Source organism: Sabethes cyaneus, chromosome 2 (genome assembly GCF_943734655.1).
Source record: "Sabethes cyaneus chromosome 2, idSabCyanKW18_F2, whole genome shotgun sequence".
Taxonomy (NCBI): domain Eukaryota; kingdom Metazoa; phylum Arthropoda; class Insecta; order Diptera; family Culicidae; genus Sabethes; species Sabethes cyaneus.
In genome coordinates this window covers 98,067,659-98,082,113 of record NC_071354.1, presented here as the reverse complement: position 1 = coordinate 98,082,113, position 14,455 = coordinate 98,067,659, and the positions used below count along the sequence as shown (strand labels likewise).

The 14,455-nt window shown below is 40.3% G+C and overlaps 1 protein-coding gene across 1 annotated transcript in view; it reads left to right on the top strand.

Moving 5' to 3' along the window:
* Positions 1–5,247: 5,247 nt before the first annotated feature.
* The window catches only part of LOC128735745 (MOXD1 homolog 1), a 70,348-nt gene continuing 61,140 nt past the window's right edge, over positions 5,248–14,455 (top strand). The window contains exon 1 of the mRNA XM_053830234.1: positions 5,248–5,547. Coding sequence (XP_053686209.1) covers positions 5,248–5,547 — 300 coding nt within the window. The remainder of the gene's footprint in view (positions 5,548–14,455) is intronic.

Here is a 14,455-nt window from a genome sequence, read left to right as displayed (position 1 = left end):
TTGAAAGAGACCCGAGAAATTACGATGAGTAAACAGCACGTACCAAGGCCCTATTCGGTGGACTGCTGTATTTCAACAGTAGACCGAAATGGTGTCAGCTGGATTATATAAGTATGTTTGTCAAGTGTTAGTAATAAACAGTCAATCGGTGAGCAACATAGAACAGATCTTCTAACTACTCGCACGGACATTTTCCAGAGTATTTATTGACGAAAAGTTGCCTAGCGCAGAAATTCCCACAGCCGTCCAGTGCGTTCATATACTTAGCAACTGTTTGACTCACCTCCCTATCGACGAAACGATGGTCATATCATGTTCGGTTTCCTCTCTCTGAAGGCAGCCATCTTGGTCCTTTGATCTTCCTCGTCTACTTCCACGTTGTCAATTTCTTGCTTTAATGTCCACGACTCACGTCATATTTATTATCGACAAGGCCACCCAGCAAACATTTTGGTCTGTATAACTTAATTCTAAATGAGATAAACGTCAGCATAAAAGGTTTATCAAATCATATATCATGCGCAGAAACGGCATATACATGCAAAAGTGGAGGCGATATATATGATTTAGTTCTTCAGAATAATTGAAATGCCGACAAAACAAAACAGTTTATACGACTGAGCCGATTGACTGGATTGCATTTCGACACAGTTACGATAATATTTCTACTCTACCCTTCGCCTTTCCCCATGTGGTAAATGGCAAGTGTCAAAAATTGCATACAGAGCAGGCTATTTATAGCTAAATATTCGCCCTGAAAGTCAATGAGACAAAAAAGTAAAAGCTTTGCTGAAAGCTTTTTTTCATAAGCTTCCAGATATTATCGACCTGTCACAATATTTAACTTTTTTGTTTATATCATTTAAAACAAAGCTGTACTCACCTGGTTTAGAACCAAGAACCACCCGTACCGCAGTATTTGTTCATTACCTTTAAGCTACTGGTACATCAGTACCTCAATGATATTTTTGCACATCTTAAACCGAAGTCATCGTACATGTAAGCAATGAGATCCTATCTGATGCATTGAACATGTAAGTACGGATTTGATTTATTCTCATCCGACATACGAGTTTGTGTCAATTGTGACTGAATTAGAGTGTCGTAAATAAGTTTGCATTTGATCGTTAATTTTAATGATAATGCTGACTTCATGGAATGATATGCACTACCTTTGTTAGCATTCCGTGGTACAGATTGTTCTAAATATACATTAGAATACGTTATATGCATATTTATATTTGATTACATAGAAATAATATTATTAAAGCTCAAACATTTTTGTATGTTGTCTGTTATTTCAGAAGCTCTTAAAAAGAAATTAAAAGTTGTTTAAAATAGAATGCTGAACTTTTAGATGCTATAGGACAGCTCAAAATTGCTTACAACAATAAGCATCAAACATTATTTTTTACTGTACCAGTTTAATGCTGAATGTCTTTTTCCAATTCCACATTTCTTGTGAAAAGCTATAAGATGCACTGATATTAAGGCATTTAGATTAGCGGAATGGATCATAATCTAGACTTGCCCAGTTCTGAGAAATACTCTCCTTGGTAAATTTCAAGATTTCCGTTCATTCACTTACCTATCAGAGAAATATCTAAAAAATTATGAGTTTCTATTTTTAACATTTTTAATTTTTAAAACGTTACGTTACGTGATTTGAATATGCCAAAAAACAATCAAACTCCTCAAAGAGTGCTTTTTCAAAAAGATCTTTTATTGTCTTGTCAGTATGACTTAATCATTATATGCTTGCTGCTTAATATTTAGGCGGGCTTATTTGAATTATTAACATTTTAAAATAGTTAAAAAGGTAATTGTAAAAGTTTTTCAAACCAGATAATAGTTTTTTGAATATTCCGCCATAATAAAAATAAGTTCAATGCACCTTTACACACAAGTACCTAGAATCTCATGATTATCACTGCTTGTATATAAATCTAAAACGATGTCATATAAGATATTTTGCAAAACATAATCCGATGAAAACTGTAATTAAATACGATTACATCTTCATGATAGCCATTGTTGGTAACTAAATCTAAGAAATCGTCATGTGCGATATTCGCTAAGCATAACCCGATTATCTTTCGACCTATTTACGATTTTTACTATTAATTCGTATATCAATCATCGTGTGCATTACATACGATGAAATTTACACAATGTGCTTACAACATGTGTACATTTATACGAGTCCGATGTGATATCCATTTATATAAGATTAAATCTCGACATGAATATACGATATCTGGTTTGCTGGGCAGCCGGAACCTTCGATTTAATATGCGCATCGCCAAGAACTTTTGCGACATCCGTTTCGCTCTTTGGAGATTGCCTTGGAACGACCCCTTCCTGCGGCCTTGCTATGTACAACGCTACAGACTTATCGAACCCCTTGAATACTCGACGCGATGTGATCAGTGCAATAACACCGGTCGCTGATATGTTGAGCTCGCGAGTGAATTGCCCATCTATTCTCGCTAGCATCAATATACACGCTCAAAGTCGTACTCTACGCAATATGGTCCTTTTCTGCGCGTAGAGCATCGGCGAACCAACTACAGCAGCTTTAATACGACCACAGGTCTGCAACGCCACTTTAATCGCTACAAGTCCAGCTTCGACTTTAATGTTAGCCGCGAGGTGTTGAAAACTAGATTACTAACACCAGTTCGTAAGAAGTGCTTCGAGAAAAGTCCCCGTCTCACTGTCATAGATCATAGAGGACATCCGGTCTGATTAGCGTTTTGTGCAAAGTGCATTTTATATGGAGGAATAAATTATTCGATCGCTAATACAAATTGGGCCCGACTCTCCTTGATAACAGGCCTTCTAAATTCATGGTTGTTGTTATCTTCGGCTGCCAATGAGCCAAGGTATAAAGCATAAGACCTTATCAACTACCTTGAGCTCAATTTCCATCGATTACCCCAGTGCTGTGCTCCCGCACACACGTACAGTATCCACGTAATTAGCAAAACAGGTAAACTGGCCGGATTTATTAAAAATCGAGATCTGCATGTTCATCATCTTCCCCTTTGACACTTTCTAGTGTTCAATTTTAAAGAGCCGAAAAGACCATCATCTTGTCGAAATCTTCGGCGAGATGCGAACGGATCTGAAAGTCCACCGTAGTTTACCGTATCTATGATAAGTATGTTTTCGACTTTAAAGTCAATGAGTAGAAGGACTAACAATGCGACAAACTTCTGAAAAAATTGTTGCAAGCTAAGTATTTGATCCGTTAAAAACTTTCATGGAGCCGACCTGAAATCTTTCAGTGAATCTGGCATAGCAAAGCACTTTGTATGTGGTATACAGAGTAGTTCGCACAATCCAGCTTGTAGCCTTTCTTGAAAATAGGTTACCCCGTGCACAGTTGAAAGGGGGTGAGGGGTGTGAAAATATTCACGCTTGTCCTCGGAAGGGGGGAGGGGGTATGGAAAATGTCCACGTAGACAAGTTTTTTTGCATACAAAACAATAGAAATTAGAAAGAGAAATATTGATTGACGATCAATAATTTTTGTTTTCTTCTTTTTTCCAAGATTTGTTAGAAATATACTAATTTATCAACCACTTCTAGTTCATCGCCGTCAATTGCCACTGTCCGTGCGAGGCAAGTATTGTTTTCTCTGCAGTATCCTACTACCGTATATTTATTGGAATTATAACACCTTGATTTGTTACTCGATCTTCATAGCCTCCGTTTCCAGTCTGACGTAAATTGTCTCTATCATCCCAAAGTTTCTGGTCGTCTGCGAAAATTAGGAGTTGGCTATTGTGCCGAAGATAGTCTCGTTTCGATACCCGCTCGCTGGATCACACCTTCAATAGCGAATTAAATAATATACAGGAAAGGGTACGTTTTGTCGACTGTGAAACTCACTATTTTATTTTTACAGGCAGTTGATGAAGACTACAAAATATAGTCGAAACGTCGGGGAAAGTACAAAATCTGTTTTGATTTAGTGAGACTGATAGCCGGACAATTAAATTTATATTACAATTTTATCAATTCATTTTAAACGTATCGTTTTGTAAATAGCTTACGAAACAAATCGCTGAATTGGCAACATTCTAACCACCTAACAACACACTCGGAACCACCGTGTGTATAGCCAAAAGAAGCGCATGGCATGGCTTGCGGGCTACCGGCTACCGATGCACGCTGGTGGCGAAGTATTGTGCGAAAGAACGGTGAACATAGGACTACAACACAGAGCAATCAGTCCCTAAGCCGGATCGCATAGGAGAGAAACATGATAAAGGAAAAAAGCTCTGTTTTCTTTTTGTCTCTTTCGCCCTATCTGGCAGCATAGCCGGTATCGGTCGAACCGGTGTGCAACCGCCCATACTTATATGTGTTTGTATGTGCGTAAACCGGGCCCAAAGCATAGGAAGATGGGTTAGTTCGGCCTGTGTTGAAACTGTTGCGCGCAGATCGGTTTCAGAACATTGTCGTGCATATCGCCGCCGTGGTGGTTTGATCCACACTTTATTTTACCGGTGTGTCGTGTTGGTTCTTCTACTTGTTGTTCCCTATTGGTTGTTATTTATTTTTTTCTCGTGACCGGTAATCGATATATATCCGACGGGCAAAACCGGCTTTTGGGCAAATTCGCGATCGTTATCTTTTCCCCGGTTTCGCCAATCGAGAAAACCGCGTCGATCCTTTGGCCTCGAATCGCCACGCGATGCAGTTTTCTTAGGTTCGTTCGAGCGACAGGCAACAGTGACATCCAGCCAAAGAAAAGGAATAGAATCGAATCCATTTGAATAATTTGAATTCGGCGACAGGAAGTGTTATTTATTGCCTGACCAAGACGAGGATGGTTCAGGCTTCCTTCTATGGATCGTGAGAATTTGTGTGGATCGAAAAAAAAAACGAAGCGTTCCGAAAATATTTGGCGCTTCACTTAAGTGTGTGCTACCCTAGTGCGGATGAAATGTTGAATTAGGAAAAAAGGTTAATTCATCAGGAAAATAATTGAATTAGCGTGAGTGAATAAGTGAGATAATGCTATAATCAAAGAAAATAAAGCTTGATTGTAGTTATTCTACAAAGTCTGGTGAGAAATACCCGCCGACGAAGCCGACCGTGGATTACCCTTAGCTGTGCATACAAAGTGCTGACAAGAGAAATAGTGAAATCGTTGTGCGGTATTGTGGGTGAGAGTGATTTTCCAATCCGGTTCGATTAAATCATAATTAACTGGAACGGAGAAGCAAAATAGATATGAGCAAATCAAGCAATTATCGCTTTAGTCTAGCGGTCGGTGTGCTACTGGTCCACATTGTCGTGGTTTGCGGCAAGCTGGAACCGATACACCACAACTGGACCCGGTCGGAAATAATGGATGCAAACGGGCTATACCTGCTCGAGTGGAAGGTCGATCACAAGGACATTATTTTCACGGTAACGGTCAACACACGTGGCTTCATCGGGTTAGGATTCTCACACAAAAGCGAACGGATGAGCGGGTCGGATCTAGTGCTGGTCTGGGTGGATGATCGGACGGGGAAGCCGAGTGTGTTGGTAAGTGGTTATAAGCCTCTACGTGTACTCTTCTTACCTTGCCTTGCTGACTTCGGGTTAGTGGCTGTAGGTAGATTAGCATATCATCTGCATTTTCAGCACACGAAATTCGCAAGTTTCCGTTTCAATATATTATTACTATCTTTTTCCATCGATCTTGTCCGATCTGCATCTTAGCTCATCAACTTTAAGTAAATGAACCTTGGTAAACCTTGTTCAACTGCCTGAAAATGCTGATTTTATCTAAAAACCGACATAATCCACCTAATGATGAAGAAACCTTTGTCTGGTATCACTTCATTTATCAGAATAATTATAAATTATTTTTTAACGTTTTAGTTGAATTTGCGAATTAGTAGTAAAATTAATTGGAGCTTTTAAGAGGATGGAGTTTTTGAAGAATTATTGACTAAAGATAATGGGTATGAAATGGGGAAGGCAAACAAGAAAGCGTCTTGCCATCTCAAGTACCTACCTAGCGCCTCCACGCGGCCATACCCGATAATGCTCTGTTGAGTAGTTAAGCTAGGAGGTGCGATGCTGGGTGGTTCCCGACTGCCTGATTTCAACACTGCGATTTTGGGCAGACGGCTGAGCCACGATCACAATCACGAAGTGTAGAATTCATCTCGTTTCAAAAATTGTGTAGCTGCAGATAAAGGGTCTTTTTCTAATTCCCGTCGTAATAAGGAAAGCCATTCTAATTTTCATCATTTGCTGGATGGATTTAGTGAATACTCCAAAAGTTCTTGTACTGATTTGACTAAAACACACTTACCTTCCGATCCATCAACTTTGAAATCACTGAGAAGCGACTATTAAAGCATATTATTGAAATTACGCAACTGACTTTATTGCTAAAATTCGTCGTACCGTTTTAAAATCCGTCCAACAAAATTTTTCATCGTCCGAACTAAAAATCACAACAATGTTTACGAAGCTAACGCGCATGTATTTGTGTAGGACGGCATGACAAATGTTATTCTACAAAATTTCTGTAGGTCAGACAAGTTTTTCTGGCTGTAGAATAACGACAATGGCTTGCGTGAGTTATTTTCATTTATGAATGACGGAAATCAAAACGATTAGTCGACATTGTCTTCTTCGTCGCACGAAAAAACGTAGGAAATTTGGCTGGTAGGACTTCTTTAATGATAAAAAGCATTTAAATAGATCTCAGCTCACTTTGATTGATTGCGTATGATAGACAACTAACTAAAATATTAGGGAATAACTAGTTTTGCATTGTGTGTCATAAAAATGCTGATATTTTTAATAATTTGTGTTGGGTAGGACGGGAATAGGCAATTACGACGATGTAGCAACATACCCTAATTCCTTTATAGCTCGAAATAAAATTGGAATCGTGTTTACGTATGGCGAAGGGGGTAAGCCACCCATTCATACAAGAAAGTTTAATACACTGGAATCTATAATTATGGATGTACCGTCAGATCGTTTTTCAGAAGACTAATCTTTCTTCGACTAGCGCGTCAAAAGAATCCGCAGATTAAAAAAGGTAAAACTATTCATTATGATTTCCCAATTTATTTATTAATTGAACAGATACGAGTTCCGCCTCTAACTTACAAGCTTTGTTAGGGGCCATCCATACACCACGTGGACAGCTTAGAGGGGGGTGGGGGGTACGTGAATGTCCACGCTTGTCCACGGAAGGGGGGAGGGGGTATAGAGAATGTCCACGTGGACAAGCGACATTTTTTGCAATAAATAGAACTTTCATTTGTGCCTTTTGAATTAATTAGGATTAGGTCGCGACGTGTATTGTATTTTGCCTTACAATCAAATGCAGCTCGCCACGAAAAAAAAAATCCATTGACAACGTATTTCAAAAATAACTCGTCTTCCTAAAATTTCACGAACCACAACGGAGAGGTCTTGTGATGTGATAAAGTCAGCGACCAAGCTAAGGTACTCTGGTTGAACAGGGGTTGAAGCAGATGAATCTTCAAGCGAAGATCAAGCTGGAACAGGTCCTGTAGTCCATAATTTATTTGCAGTGGACAAGATCAGCATGGATAGAAGAACTAGATCTAGATAACATGCCTAGCACAGAACAGAAGTGGAAGTAGAAATCCAAACACGTACATGCTACTTTCTACAGATACTAGCGAACCTGGCGGTAGCGAGTCACTTTTTTCCACAAAAACACACGAACGCATACGAATGCACACGAAAGCATGTGAAAGCTGCTATGGGATTGGCAGCGAGCGTTCTGTTTATATTGCTGTTATTCGGTTCTATGCGAAAACCTTCCCAAAGAAAAATAAAAACAAAAAAGACTCTGTTGCCAGTTTTGATAGCCGAATCGTTCGGACTTCCACTTCTGTTCTGTGTGCCTAGTTTAGCTTGATTTTACGTAAGCTTTTTTCTTAATTTTTTTATATTACAGAATAACGCAAATGAAAACAGAATTGAGCACAGAATTTCACATTAAAAAAAATGTCCACGTGGACAAACAATGGAGGGGGTGGGGGTTGGGTCGATGTCCACACTTGTCCACGGAAGGGGAGAGGGGTGTTGAAAATTGGCATTTTTGTGTCCACGTGGTATCTGAATGGCCCCTTAGTGCCGTCAGTGTCTAACAAACACTCGTGAAGCCTACAATTGAGAAGTGCGTAGTGTTACAAATTGGCGACCGCGTGAGGTTACGCCGAAACGTGTTATTTTACTCATATGGTACCTAACTTTGATAAAGTTTCTTGGCATGTAAAACTCCCTCTGTCGGCAGCAACCGCAGGGTTACCGTTAAAGATCGCACGTCATATTTTTAAATGAAGTTCACATAGGGTCAGTCCCGGCGTAGTGGTTAGCATTCACGCCTCACGCCGAGGACCTGGGTTCAAATCCCAACCCCGCGGAAGTCACGAATGACCCAAGCTGGTTAAAGTGACTATAATCTAACAAAAAAATGGAGTTCATCTCACTACTAAGGACGAGCATGAAAAAGTAATTAAGGACCTGAAAAACGGTGAAGAGCTGGAAAGGACATCTCAGCCGAACTTTTGAAAATCGGGAGCAAACGGCTGTATTGTGCAATCCATCAGGTTATACTAAAAGTATGGACTGAAGAAGAACTACCTGCGAACCGGCTAGAAAATCTCGAAAGAGTCGAATGCAACAATTATCGGAGCATTACTATCCTCAAGTCTGCACGACGTTGACACTCCACGACGTACCGAATGTTCACATTACGATAGATCTTCGATAAATTCCGGGAGTTCAACTTGCATTTCAACTCACCATTTGTTTATAGACTGCAAGGCGACATACGATTCAGTTAAACGAAATAAGCTGTGGCGGATTATGATTGAACATAGTTTTCCATTTTTTGAAACGATGGTTCTACAATTGATGAAGGGACGGTAGGGGAAAGAAACGAAAATTTTTGGTGAAGGAGGGGAAGAGCGGAAAGGAAAGGAGGGGGGGGGTATTAGTAGCTATACTTGACAAGTAGTCATTTTGACTCCTACCTTTTGTCCAATGCTGGAAGGTGCATGGGTCAAACCAAGCTATAATCTGAGATTATAACCGGATTCGAACCCACAACACCCGCCAGGGCATGCCAGGGATAGCAGATTCTGCGATCAATACTTGGAGGAAAATGGGATATGGAGTGTGACCCAGATGCATGAACTATAAGCTGTATCACTTAAACAAGTATGCCGATATAGTGAAAGTGGGCTTGACACGTAGCCAAAATATCCGATGAAAAAGTAATCAAAACTATTTTCAGCAGAGAACCAGAGAGAGGCCGCAGACTTCGGGACAGACCTCACCTCCAGAGGTTGGAAAACTCACAAAATGAAGCATCGGCAAACGGTTTTTATCATGATAAAACAGCTACGCGAGTGGTTCAATTCGCCTATAACAATGAGCAACATACACTCACGCTTCGTAGCATCGCTGAATATACGAATATCGTGAGCAACGCAAAAGTGCCAATTGACGCTTTCTGCTGCTTGTAAAGCCACTAACACTACTTTAAACTATTCCCTTTTCGTGGTAATATTATTTTGAATAATTTCCGACGTCCCCGGGCATTCTATATCCGAAAAATCGAACACACTCAATGTTCAATATTCAATTTTTGAACGAATTCTGATGTTCACATTGAGGTTCTGTTCGTGATAAAATTCAAAGCTGATGCGTGCATTTTCGGCGTGGCAGGCGAATAGTGTATGTTCATGAGGGATGTTAATCGATTCAAATGATCACTTTTTCGCGAATTCTCCAACCACTGCTCACCTCCAATGATTGTACGCTGTGGTTGGAAAACGGCCGCTCAGGATCGGCAGTACTGGAGGATCATTTCATTCATTCGGCGCAGAATGGATGACGGCCACTAAAGCATAGCATAGCATAGTTTGATCGCCCGTGAGGTGCCCGCGATTGATCTAGATCAGCTAAGATTGCACAAAGAACCATCAGAATGATGCAGAGTAGCAGTAGCAGATCATTCTCAGTGTGCACTTTCTGGTGATCTAATTCTTTGTGATGATCAATAGCAAAACTGGCCACGCCCATGCAGGTCAATTCGGGAGGGAAAGGAATGTTAATCCGACACCTGCTGCTACTACACGGTGAATAAAAATGTAGCTTCAACCATATTTATGGTTGTTTTACGCACAAACAAAAATTTCGTTTTGTTTCAAACTGAAATGTATGATTGAAATGAAAATATTTATTGTTACATCAATGTCAACTTCAAATTTGAAAATACTTTACTTTCAATTCAAAACTGTTATTTACTTGATTCAAACAGAATCTCGTTTGGAAACAACAATATTTTCAGGTTGTTATAAGAATATTTTATTGAGGCTTAAAACAACAATCATTTTGTTTGAAACAAACTGGAGCTTTTTCGCTCCGTGTAGAGACCGAGGAATCCTCTGCATCATCCACAAGTGTCACAGGAAGGAGTTGTTGTTAGTACAAAGGAATGGATCTTGTGCGATCACTGTCATTCGAGCTCGCGTACGATTTGAGGACGTTTTTGGGTACGTGGTCATTGCAAAACAGGTAGTGGAGATCCGGCATATCGATATAGGAAAAAACTATGAGAAATCAGTTTACTGCACCGAAAGTTATGTGCTATCAACATATTCGATTCGTTCGAAATCGCGCCGAATACCGATAGACATTTGTTGCTATGCACGAAAACTGTCCTGAGACAAACGGGTTTATTTTGGCAATTAAATCGAAAACATTGACTGCGCGAGATATCTTTTGGCAACCTTCGATCATAGAACTTGGTTAAAAACTCTGACTACTTTATTAGGGAGCTGTACAAAAGCTATCGAGCATTTGATATTTGATCTATATTGTGTGATATTTCATAAATTTGACGTGAAACAACTAACAAATGACCCGGTTCTGTAAAGAAGAAGAACAGGACTTTCAAATGAATTACAAATTTTTAGGCGGCCATTTTGCATTTAGTCGCCATGTTGGATTTTATCAAAAAATCGCCGTTTTCACCATAAGCCCCCAACCGATTTTAATTTTAAGACCACCATCGGAAAGCTTGCGTTTCAACGAGAATTACTCAATATTTATATCAAATACTAAATCGCTGAAACGGCGCAACTGCTGACACGAGCTCTTCAAATATGGAAACTTTTGTTCTTGATTAGCTTAGGTTAAAAAATAAGAATTTTGTTTTCAACAGCTCAAAATAGCGGACCCCGTTAGTTCCCTAAGGAGCCCAACAGTTTTCAAAAAGTAGATTGACATCTTCCCAAGTAGCACACTTTTGACACTTTGAGTTGCAGCAACTTATTTATGACTGGAATTAGTCGTATTTCGGTTGTTAAAACAGTTTTGTAACAACTGTGCTAGTAGGGTTTATGATGTGATATTTCCTAAATTTGTTAGGTCCTCTTTCATCGACTATCGCCAATAGCCAATAGATTTGTGGGAAGTTACCAGGCCGGCTTCATGGAGGGTCGGTCTACAACGGACCAAATCTTCACCCTGTGGTAGATCCTCCAGAAGTGTCGCGAATTCCGAGTCCCCACGCATCACCTGTTCATCGATTTCAAAGCCGCATATGATAGCGTAAACCTACAAGAGCTATGGAAAATTTTGGACGAAAACGGCTTTCCGGGTAAGCTTACTAGACTTATCATAACTACGATGGATGGGATCCAGTGCTGTGTGAGAATCTCGGGTGGATTGTCGGACCCATTCGAATCTCGCAGGGGACTTCGACAAGGAGATGGTCTTTCCTGCCTGCTATTCAACATTACGCTTGAAGGTGTTATAAGGCGAGCGGCGATCGAAATGCGGGGCACGATTTTCAATAAATCTAGTTAATTTATCTGCTTTGCTAACGACGTGGATGCTGTCGCGAAGCAGAGAAGATTGGATTGAAGATAAATACGTCTAAAACGAAATATGGCGGGCGGGACCGAGCGCGACAGGGCTCGCTTGGGCAGTACCGTGGTAATCGACGGGGATGAGTTCGATGTAGTCGACGAGTTCGTATACCTTGGCTCGCCTACTACAGACTCCACAAACACTTGCGGTCGAACAATTTGAGCCCCCGTAGAAAGTGCACACTGTACAAAACGCTAATTAGAGTTAAAGCTGGACGGATACGTTGGGCAGGACATGTTGCTAGAATGCCGGACAACAATCCTGCAAAAATGGTTTTCGCATCAAATCCGGTAGGAACAAGACGAAGAGGGGCACAGCGAGCGAGGTGGCAAGACCAGGTGGAGCGAGATCTGGCGAGCACTGCGTGCCCGCGGAACTGGAGATCAGTTGCCATGGACCGAAACAGATGGAGAAATTATACTGCGCAGGCCTTGTCATAAGACGTTAGGCCAATTAAGTAAGTAAGTAAGTTAGGAAACAAATAACAAACGACACGGTCTTATAAAAAGAAAAGATAGGATTTTCAACTAGAGTGTTTGACTTCCGTTCTGAATTTTGTCGTCATGTTGGATTTTAGTAGAAAATTGGCTTGTTCGTCATGAGCGGTTCTGTTTATAATAGTTCACCGTTACATGCAAATTGACAAACTTGCTAGAGAAAATTAGTTGTTTTATTTGATTAATGAAATAAAAATCGGTTGGTACAACCGATCAACAGAACCGTTATAAATCAGGTAAACAGAAAAGCTATTGTCGAGTTATTTCCACTACATATAGAATTATTTGAATATTATACCTACGAATATTTCCCTTAAATAGTCTGACAAATATTTTACAAATATTTGACCAAAATAGTTGACCAAAAGAAGTCGACATAATAATACCTGGCATTGTGGACACCATTTCTACGTGCTACAGGTTTACTTCTGTTCGAATGTTGTGGGAAATTTGAATGCATTTCTTGTTTATAAATTCAACGTAATTTGTTTAAAGAGACATTACCATATATTCTAAAGCTAATCCCTACGCAATACTTCCGAAAATTCAAACCAAAATTGGGACTAATTCTTCGGTATACATATGAATCTAGATACAGATATCGGTCAACAATTTTTACGCTCACAGATTCGATATGTTTCCCTGCTTCTGAGGCATGATAAACATCCCTTACTGTTACTCAATAAATCTATCATCTGTCTTTGAATGACTGTGGAATAGCGTAAACACGCAGCTGTTCGTATCAAATATTGACGCTTATACCCTTCACAATCAAAAGCATTCAGGCACAAAAACGTAACGTAAATCCTTTCGGTTCTGCCTCGTACCCGGCGCCAAATTCAACAACCGAAACGATATCAACATATCCTCCGGCCATAGTCCACGTGCTATAAGGAACACTTTTAATTTGGCTTTCAACGATTTGAAGTTAGCACCGGCATGGCGGCATCCAAATTTTACATATGTCAGTAGACCGGATCTTCTGATGCCAAGCCGACTGCTATCCCAGATTAAGCATGCCCTCAATAAATGTTTCTTTTTTTCTCCACCGGGCCAGCCGGCTGTCTGCCTTCGAGGATACTCCTATGTCGTGGTGCACATCGCATCGCGATACTACGACGGTAATCGAAGGCAGCTGCAGATCGGAACGGAAAACATACGTTAAACCGCAAACACTACCACCATTTAATGTTTCCTGCCAATCGTCTGTGTCTACCTTAAACCACACCACACGTGACCGACGACTTCCGAACATCGTCGTCAACATCTGTGACGACGAAAGTGGGGAATCAGTTCTTCCGCTCCTAAATGTGCAGTCGAGGGGGAAAGTTCGCATCCAGCCGGCCAGCCAGCAGCGCATACAATCTTCATCATTTTATTCCAGTCATGCTTTTTTCGATTTTTCATTATTAGTACGTAAAGTAGGCACTTCAGCGCAGTACGTATGAGTCCTTTTCTTTCGAAATCTTTATTCGTATTCGTGTCTGTGCCCGGGACGCGGCACCAACCAGCATAGCGAACCGGCGAAAGTTGTTTTGCTCAACAAAACCTATATCCTTAGTAGGTAGGTATGTATATATGTTTCCAACAAACTCAACATGTTGGAAGATCGGCATCTGCTCGTAAGCCAGTGGTCCCTCGCCGACCCTACAGGAAGAGAGCAGTTGAGAAATTTCCCATTGTTGCAACCTTTAGAAGGCAATTTTAATAGATTTTTCCCTATTGTGCTATTTGAGCTTGGAGTTTAATCAATTATGTTAAGTGAAGCGCTTTACAATAGGAGTGTTAATTAAAAAAATCATGTTGGATTGTTACATATTCGAAGTTCTTACAAACCAGTAGAACATTTACCCGATGCCACGTACCCGCAGATGCATATAAATTGAGTATCATCCGCAAATTAAACACATATTCGACGGAATTGTGCTAAAGCAAATAAGTGAAAATCATCTGCGGCTAGCACGGGGATAGTAGTATAAAAACTACCACTCTATTTCACTTGTATTGGG